Source organism: Lolium rigidum, unplaced genomic scaffold, assembly GCF_022539505.1.
Source record: "Lolium rigidum isolate FL_2022 unplaced genomic scaffold, APGP_CSIRO_Lrig_0.1 contig_1705_1, whole genome shotgun sequence".
In the NCBI taxonomy this organism is placed as follows: Eukaryota; Viridiplantae; Streptophyta; class Magnoliopsida; order Poales; family Poaceae; genus Lolium; species Lolium rigidum.
This window is the reverse complement of record NW_025899900.1, coordinates 436,252-444,848: the sequence shown is the minus strand read 5'-3', so window position 1 is coordinate 444,848 and position 8,597 is coordinate 436,252. Positions and strand designations below refer to the sequence as shown.

The window sequence follows — 8,597 nt, the reverse complement described above, 5'->3', positions numbered from 1 at the left end:
CTGGATCGCTCCGGCTTGCACACCAGCGCACGCAGTCTTGCAACGCGGGGTCAGGATGCTGCACCAGGTGCCATGGATGATCAGTAGCTTGGGCACGGCCGCGTGGCCCTCCCTAACGGCAAGCATGAGCGGGATATAGCCGTCGCTGTCCGGGATGTTGCCCGTGTTCGCCCGGGACGCGCAGACCGTAGAATCCGCCGGCCAGCATGCCCCTTCTCAAGCTCGAACTCCAGCATGACCTTATCGAAGAGGTCCCTCGTATTACTTGAGATCGCGTCGTATGGCTCAGCGCGACCGGCCCCGGCGCGCAGCTCCATACCGGTGGCCGTGTCCGAAGACCAGGACATCCAGTGCGTCACCGGTGGTTGAGCGTACTTTTTTAGCGATGCACTCCAAATATATGGAACCGCCTTTGCGACCAATTCATTTCCACCAGGCAGATGAGCAGAACTCTGAATAAAAGAAGAGCATTTTCTGCGAGATGTACTCCCTAGGTGCAATGCGGAATTATGGAAGTTCCAAGCAAATAAAGTATGTCAGTGTGCAGTAAGATATGGTGGGTGATGTTGATCAATGCTCTGATGTTTATCACGTTACAGTTCTGAAACGAAGCTACAAGCCTATAAGTAGTATGTGTGCGGGTATTTATCCTTGTACAAGTTATTGTGGATATATCTCACGCACCTCATATGACCATGGATCCATCAAAATCCTCACAGCCTTGTAGTTTTCGTTTATTAAATTCATGTATTGCATTCGCATTGAGGCACAAACCTCTTATACCTAACTCCACACGTCTAGACATGTCATCTCTTGCTAACTATTGTCTTGGTCAGATGTGGGACACACCATCAAGAAAATGAACTAATGTTATACTACACATCACCGATACTTATTATGAATCTGAGGGAGTACTTTTTTTGTAGCAACCATTTGGGTGGGGCTATACCTTTTACTTAACTTTGAAAGCTAAATGATCGATTAACGAGGAAAGCTATGGGATGTCGAGCTTCTGGAACAACGAAGTCAGAAGTAAACCTGTGTTCTGGACTCTGAGGTTGATCGATGGCCCCTTAATTTGTCCTTGGGTTTGCAGACTAGGTCCCAAGCAGGATCACTTTGTACTCGATGAATTCACTTCTGACAAGGAAGTTGGCCAGGAGGGAAAGGCCACCCGACGCGGCGGCCACATCCTACTCTGACGAGGTGATGGCTCTCTCAAGACTTTGACAGTCAAAGCAGTCGATCCTCCTGCCGCCCGATTAGATAGAGTAGCCATGGCTGCGACCTTCACTATGCCTCGTGACTGCACCCCAGCATCCCCTTAACCGTTTCAGCAACGAACGCTAGCTCCATCGCGGCATTGGGCATGACCTCCTTGTTCTGGTTCCTTCTTCAGGCAATCACCCTAAGACACGACCACCCTAGGTTAACCACACAAAAAAAAAACTGTGCTGGAGGCTCATTAGACCTTCCACTATACTCCCCATCGGGAGCTCCAGATATCTGAATCGCATTCCTCCAACATTTGCACCTTGATTCACCGCGCGCCTTGCCCAGGATAACTTGGGATTTGTGAAAATCGATTTTCAAACATGTACTCTCAGCATAGGCTTGTTACTTGTCCAAGTGGTCAAAAATCATTTTATGCCTAGTTATTTACACCTGGCAGAAATAATTATACTACAGCTAAGTTTCTGCTAAACTACTAAATTAATTTAGCAAAGCTTGCATGGCACAACCCACGCACGTACGCCGTGGACCGTATAACAGAAATATAGTGGGAAAACTAAGGCATGACAAGTGATGATGAACCAGAGACAGTAGGAAGTTGTTGCAGGACAGACTATATGCAGAACAGTAATACTCTTTGTATATGGTGTTTCATTCTGCGAATGTCTGTCGGTCTGTTGCATTGCAATGAACATAATTCGATGTGTGTACATGTAACCTTTTAACTTGAGTATGGCTCCCTACTACATGTTGTGCTGTCAAACAGCCTCTTCGGTCAAAAGTCAAAACTGAGCTTATCTTCTACGCCTCGATCCTTTTCTCGCCTCCGCCATGTGCCTCTCCATGTTGGCTTTCTCCCAGAGACGCTTCATCACAAGATCCTCCTTCGTAAACTCATCTGAAACACATGATATATGATCATCTGTCAATGCTAGTGAATTCAAGTCTCTTTACCTAAGTTGGCGATGCACTTGCTCAGTGACAAGGCAAAGAGCATGCAAGTAGGGAAATAACATCGACAGCAATAAAAAAAACAGCTCTCATGCATTACCACAGCACGGTTCAACCAGCAACTCCCTAGTTCACCCAGTGGGACATTGGCAGTAAACATGGCCGTGCATTGAAGTTATTTTCAGATTCTACTGTACTGCTAGAACTGAACTTGACAGACTACAGTGAAAGGATACACCTTCAATCATCTGTTTTCGTGATGAACATCGGATTGGACTGAAAGGCGTAGTATTGGAATACAGGTGCCAGCTTGTTCTATTCTGCCATAGGGACAAAAGGCTTCTATTTTTGAAGTCTAAATTTGGAATAGGGGGCATGATCATAACCAGCCTACTCGTGGTTCTAAGTAACTTTTTCTTTCTATCAATATAACACAACATTTATACATTTTCTCAGAAAAAAATATATAACTGAATTATGAAAAAGTAGTCCCTCCGATCTAATTTAATTGTCGCAAGTTTAGGCAAGGTTTGGAAAAACCTTGCATAACCTGCGACAATTAAATCGGATCGGAGGAAGTAAATCTTTTTCATAATTCAACCATTTTGAGTACGTACTTGGTGTACATATTGCTTGGGTTAGTTGGTATCACAACAAGTAATCTTATATAATACCGATGATGATTGGAAAGGAGAGAGTAAAGTATTGCAGAGAGAGCTGGCCAAAAAGTACTACGGTATGACAGCGATACTACAGCCGAACATATCAAATAATGAAAGTGGTAATTACCTATATTTCCTAAACCTTGCCTAAACTTGCAACAATTAATCAGATTGGAGGGAGTACTTATTTTTCATAATTCAACCATTTTGAGTACTTGGTCTTGCTTGGCTAAAATCAGTATCACAACTTAAAATAAATATCCAGGAGAATATATTAGAGTGCATATCTGAAGTAATCTGATATAATACCGCAATGATGATTGGAAAGGAGAGAGTACAGTATTTCAGAACCCCAAGAGAGAGTTGGCCAAAAAGTACTGTGGTATGACAGCGATACTGCAGACGAACACATCAAAGAATGAAAGTGGTAATTACCTATATTTTGCCATGTGTTATCAGGTATCCTAAGAGATGTCCTGGTCAAATAGCATGCATCCTCCCATGCATATGGCAATTTCTTTACCCGGTATCTCCAAAACCAACAAATTTGCCAAGTGAGCAGCTGCCAAAAATATATATACAATTAATTCAACATTCTTCCAGTAAATTTTCAAACCCCATGCAGATATTTACAAAGAGTTGATATATACAATCTTAGAAGAGATAAACTGACCTTGCCAATGAAGTAAGGCAGAAGTATAAGTTGGACTCCATAGAGACTCCACGCAGAAGGTTTCTTAACTCCCTGAATTTGCAAGTCAACTTCACCTCTAAGCTCATTTTCCAAATTTCTACATGAGAAACAACGGAATTATAGCCAGTCATAGTAAACCAATGCAACTATGCAAGTAATATGTGAAAGACTGATTCACAAGGCAACGGAATTTATCAAGGTTCATCAACTGTTTTCAACAGCATGTGACAATACACGTCCTTAAACTTTAAGCTCTCAGTTGGATGTAAAGAACAGATGCAACTTTGAAGAAAAAAAGAAAGCAGGCTTCAAGTTCTCAGACAGGAAAATTCAGCCCAAAAATCGAACTTATTAGATGTCATTCTTACTTATCGATCTGCTTGGTACCCTTTTTTTTGCTTGAAATTCCTCCTGTTCGCTCAAACTCCAATGCTTTCAACCTATTTCTGTAAGCAGGAGTTTGCTTCACACTTTCAATGGCCTGTAACAAGAGCATTGCACTCAGTGAGTGGCGCTATAACAAAAACACGTAGTTGTCTTTCTGTCACTCAAATGGAGAAAAAGAACACAGGATCTTATATATGTTGACCATTTGGTTCATAAACATCCAGTCAGAACAGCAGACTATAAACTCACAACCTTACTTTTGCCTTTCTGTTCAATATACATACCTGACTATATGCTGTCAACTGGTGTATGTATTGGAATGCTGACACGATTAAAAGAAGGCCAATCAACACAGCACGAGGATCCTATCACAAACAGGAGGAGATATTAGCTTCATTAATACAGAAATGATGCAGAACGTTGCTATTAAACATCTCATTCATCCATAGAAAAAACTAACCGTTTTATATCCGTAGTAGGCCCTGTAGTATTGAGCAGTGTTGTAGAAGAACTGAAACGAGGTAAATAAATAGCACCCGCAGTAAGAATCGGTATTTAGCAGTGCTCAGTGGAAAGGAGAAGCTCATAAGGTGAGAGTTGACTAGGAGGCCAAAAGTATGGAATTTAACCTTAGCAAACACTATAATATAGAAAACTTATCCACATTTATCAAGTGAGCTACTACAAATATACATTATATGCCCTCTGACCGAGTAATAGAGCATATGTGTATCAATGTGTTTTTTGCAATATTATTCTATACTACCATCATGCTCACATATACAACTTCTGCTACATGTGCACTGCATATTCCCATCTAATCTCTGCATAGCCAAACAAGTGGATTTTCTCACAGTAAACAAGAAGGCAGAGGGTAAATTTTGCAGCCACACACCATTAAGAATGTAAGCATATATCTGTCAGCTCACGAAATGTACTCTTTACAGCTGTTTCTCATGTGTAAAGTACTAATGTTCATTCTTTTTGCGCATTCCAAACTGAAGGTAGGATGTCAACCATGTATTTAGTTTCATTTCATATATTTATTCTTGGGTTTCAGGAGATCCCCAATTCGATGTATCAAAAGTACAAAGCCATGTAGGGGAATAAAATTCTGGGCTGGTCCAAAAATCAAATCGGAACGCACTCACTAGGTACCTTATCTTCGAATAATTTTGTGCTTAGCCTCCCCTGTGTACAGACAGATTATACATACCTAATGACTAATGGCTGTGAAGCCAAACCTAACAAAAGTAATAGATAAACAGAAACAATTTGGCTCTGGCACATGATTTATGCAAAAAAAATTGCAATATCAAAAGGCAGATAGACTTCCACAAGTCAAAATGTAATAATATATTTATACAAAAGCAGAAACGCATGCTGAAGCCATAGAATTGGCATTTTGTTTGATACGAAGGATTGAGGGAATGAAGTTTTACCTCTTCTGGATGCGCAACAGCATAGTCATACTGCTCCCTAGTTGTCTCATCTTTTAGTATCTGATAAATAAAAATGTAGACTGGGTCAAAAGCCCAACAGCAACCGGAAGTGGCATATAAGGAAAACCATGCCAAACAGGGAAGATGAAAATACTAGTCAACAAAACATCAATGTACTTCCGTAGCCTAATGATGAAATGCGTCAATTTCGTTACGCAAGACCAATAATTCAATGCATTCCATATGAGGACAGGAAGCTTCAAAGTGGAACTACCAATTAGAGAGCACACTTAGTTACGAAAACGTTGCATAGCCTAAGTGATAGAATAGCATATATCAAAATGTTTCTTCCAAAAAAAGGTGGCAGTCACTGCACTTAATTGTGCAGCATTAATCACTGATAACTGTAAATATACTGGTGGAGTGGTCAAGGTGCCAAAAGATCATGCACAATACGCCCCAGTACATGGAGTTCAACAGCAGATAGCCATGTCGAAATAGCTTCGGAAAGAACCTTTTTATACATTACAGCCTAAATGGTGGAACAGCTCAATTTTCTGCCATGCAAGACAACAATTCGATGCATAATGCAAATTTCATATGAGAATTACAAAGTGCAGAACTAATTGCAAACTGTGGAGGGCACGATCAAATAAGAAAAATGTTCGCGCCAAAAACTTGAGTGAGCTCCAGCTACATGCCCAATGGTCTAACTAGTGTACACGACCGCGCTGCCACGTGTCAGACAGCTATTCCATAGCGAAGTGCGGAACAAATTGCAAACTGTGGAACTACCAATCAGAGGGCACGATTAAATAAGAAAAATGTTCGCGCCAAAAACTTGCGTGAGCTCCAGCTACATGTTCAATGGTCTAACTAGTGTATACAACCGCACTGCCACGTGTCAGACAGCTCTTAGAGCAGCTAGTTTTACAGCAGTAAGTACTGTATCAACGTTTCGCCCCAAACATGTTTGATAGCCTAACTAGTGTACACCACCGCAATGCCTGTCAGAAAGAGATTCGAGCCGCTAGTTTCATATATCAAACTGTTTCTTCCAAAAGAGGTGGTAGCCACTGTACTGAATTATGCAGCATTAATGGATGAAATTCGTAAGTATACTGGTACAAAGAGATCGTGCACAGTAGATGGAATTCGACAAGAGGTCTTGGGGAACGTAAGCAGCAAAGCCATTAGAAGCACGAGATGCAAAACTTGGAAGCAACAGGAGAAGGTCCAGGCAGGCCAAACCTCGTAGGCGGTGGCGACCTTGACGAAGAGCTTCTTCGACTCCGGATCGGGGTTCTTGTCCGGGTGGCTGCACAGCACAAACGTATTCAGAGAAATGGGTCGCATCGCAGGTTTCTACTGGATGAGTAATGTGGTGGGGAAGAACACAACCGAGACAGGGCGGGGAGGGACGAGGAGGAACTCACTGTTTGAGGGAGAGCTTGTAGTAGGCCTTCTTGATCTCCGACGCGTTAGCGTCCTGCTTGACCCTGCGGAATTCGCGAGCATTCGTGAGAAGGCGAGCGAGCGGGGCGAGGAGAGAGCGTACGGAGGGGAAGGCGGCGGTTTACCCGAGGAGGTCGTAGCAGTCGTCCTCGTCGCAGTAGATGGCGTTGGATGCTGGGAGGAGGAGGGCGGCGACGAGGAGGAGGAGGCAGACGGGGAGGGGAGAAACGGCAGCCATGGAGGCGGATCTGCCTTGCTGTTGTTGTTCTCGCCTGAGCGGCGCTGCTGCCGGCGAGCTGCTCCTGGCGCCTGAGGGTGAGTGGGAGGAGCAGGAGCCGGGGAGTAGGTGTGTACTGAGGAGCAGGAGGCAGGAGCCCGCCGCCGGCTCGCCGCCTCCGCCGTCTAGATCAAGGGACTGCGGAGAGAGAGGGATCCGACTCTTCTGACCAGTGGACGCTTAATGAATGGGCCAGCTAAAGACCCCAAGCCCATGTAGCCACCCGGGCTTGGATCCAATGAAGAGAGTTTGTGCCGAAGTTGACTCTCGAGATTGAGGTGAACTCTGAAATTTAAACGGTCTCATACAAATTTATAGCATAGTCTCATATAAATCCACAGATTCTCCACTTGATCAAATTGAGCTGGCGGTGGACTGCATAAAAAGAGTGAACCACTTATTCATGATCGATGTGCAAATCTGTAGCTTTTCCACTTAATCCACTTCATCGCCGGATAAACAGGTTCCTCATCGGAACTTTAAATTCGAAAAATAAATTTGAAGTGAACACATCAACATAAATCATTCTACCTAATTCAAAAAAATAAACAAGGCAAAGCGAACCTTGTTGCCATTGTGTCAAACACCATAGGTGCGCCATGGGAATGAGTGCAAGGCTACATTGTCCCTATGTGTGGTTTTGGTAATTCATGACAACTTTTATGGACTAATATTTTCCTTGAGCTTTATATGAATGAATATTTCAAAGGTATTGATTGAAGACCATGGGTAGGATTCATGTATGGATGCATTGAATATAAAAATTACCTTGGGTATTGGCATCAAGATCATCGATTCGAAGAGAACGGTATGATATGATCAAGAAGAAGAAATGGATATTGAGTTCTTCTGTGGAACTAAATTTAAATATGTTCTAGCTTATGCGTTAAGATTTAGAGCATGCAATCAAATTAAGAGTACTTTATGCACCTCAGCATGAGGAGATATAAGGTTGACCAAGACAAAAGGCGAAGATTGGATTCATGACGCGTAAAGAATGTACCACATGGGATCATGGGATATTGTGGTATGGTAAGCTCTGTCAATTGTGCTTTATAAACTAACCCATTATATATGTGCCTTTATGTTGTCTATGTGGGCTAGGTATCTTTCTCTAGTCATGCATCAAAAGTATGATCTCGTATAGCCCTTGAGAGAATGACATCAAGTGGTGATCCGTGATCGTCATCAAGGTTGAGAAGGAAAAGTTCAAGATAAGCATGTCAAGAAGATCATGTGCTTGAAGCTTTCCGTCCCTTTTGGTGATAATGTACATGTGAAGATGTTCCTTAATGAACCTATCTCATAGTGGTGTATGGGGGAGCAAATTATGAGTCTTCAAGAAGCAACAAAGATTAATTGAAGTGTTCCAACTTGAATGAAGCATGAAGAGGCATCATCAAGATCAGGCGACATGCGTAAGGAAAAGTTATGGCATTGCTAGGTTTTCCTTTTACCAGTCTCAAGGTGTTTGTTGGGAGACCAGATTGCGGGAT

The 8,597-nt window shown here is 42.7% G+C and overlaps 1 protein-coding gene across 1 annotated transcript; it reads right to left on the bottom strand.

The window, feature by feature from the left end:
• Window positions 1–1,877: 1,877 nt before the first annotated feature.
• Window positions 1,878–7,259, bottom strand: LOC124680459 (dnaJ protein ERDJ7). The gene is made up of 10 exons (XM_047215517.1): window positions 6,950–7,259; window positions 6,806–6,868; window positions 6,621–6,687; window positions 5,370–5,429; window positions 4,388–4,438; window positions 4,212–4,292; window positions 3,909–4,021; window positions 3,520–3,637; window positions 3,282–3,408; window positions 1,878–2,131 (listed from the first exon to the last, which is right to left on the bottom strand). Exons 1-10 carry the CDS (start codon window positions 7,060–7,062, stop codon window positions 2,028–2,030), a joined length of 897 nt encoding a protein of 298 aa, XP_047071473.1. The 5' UTR covers window positions 7,063–7,259; the 3' UTR covers window positions 1,878–2,027.
• Between the last annotated feature and the right edge of the window lie 1,338 nt (window positions 7,260–8,597).

Coding starts and splice junctions, on each gene's coding strand:
- LOC124680459 (XM_047215517.1), bottom strand. CDS start 7,062: ATGGCTGCCGTTTCTCCCCTCCCCGTCTGCCTCCTCCTCCTCGTCGCC. Junction 3,638..3,908: donor GGTACCAAGCAGATCGATAA/GTAAGAATGACA, acceptor TTTCTCATGTAG/AAATTTGGAAAATGAGCTTA. Junction 3,409..3,519: donor TGCCTTACTTCATTGGCAAG/GTCAGTTTATCT, acceptor TATTTTTGGCAG/CTGCTCACTTGGCAAATTTG.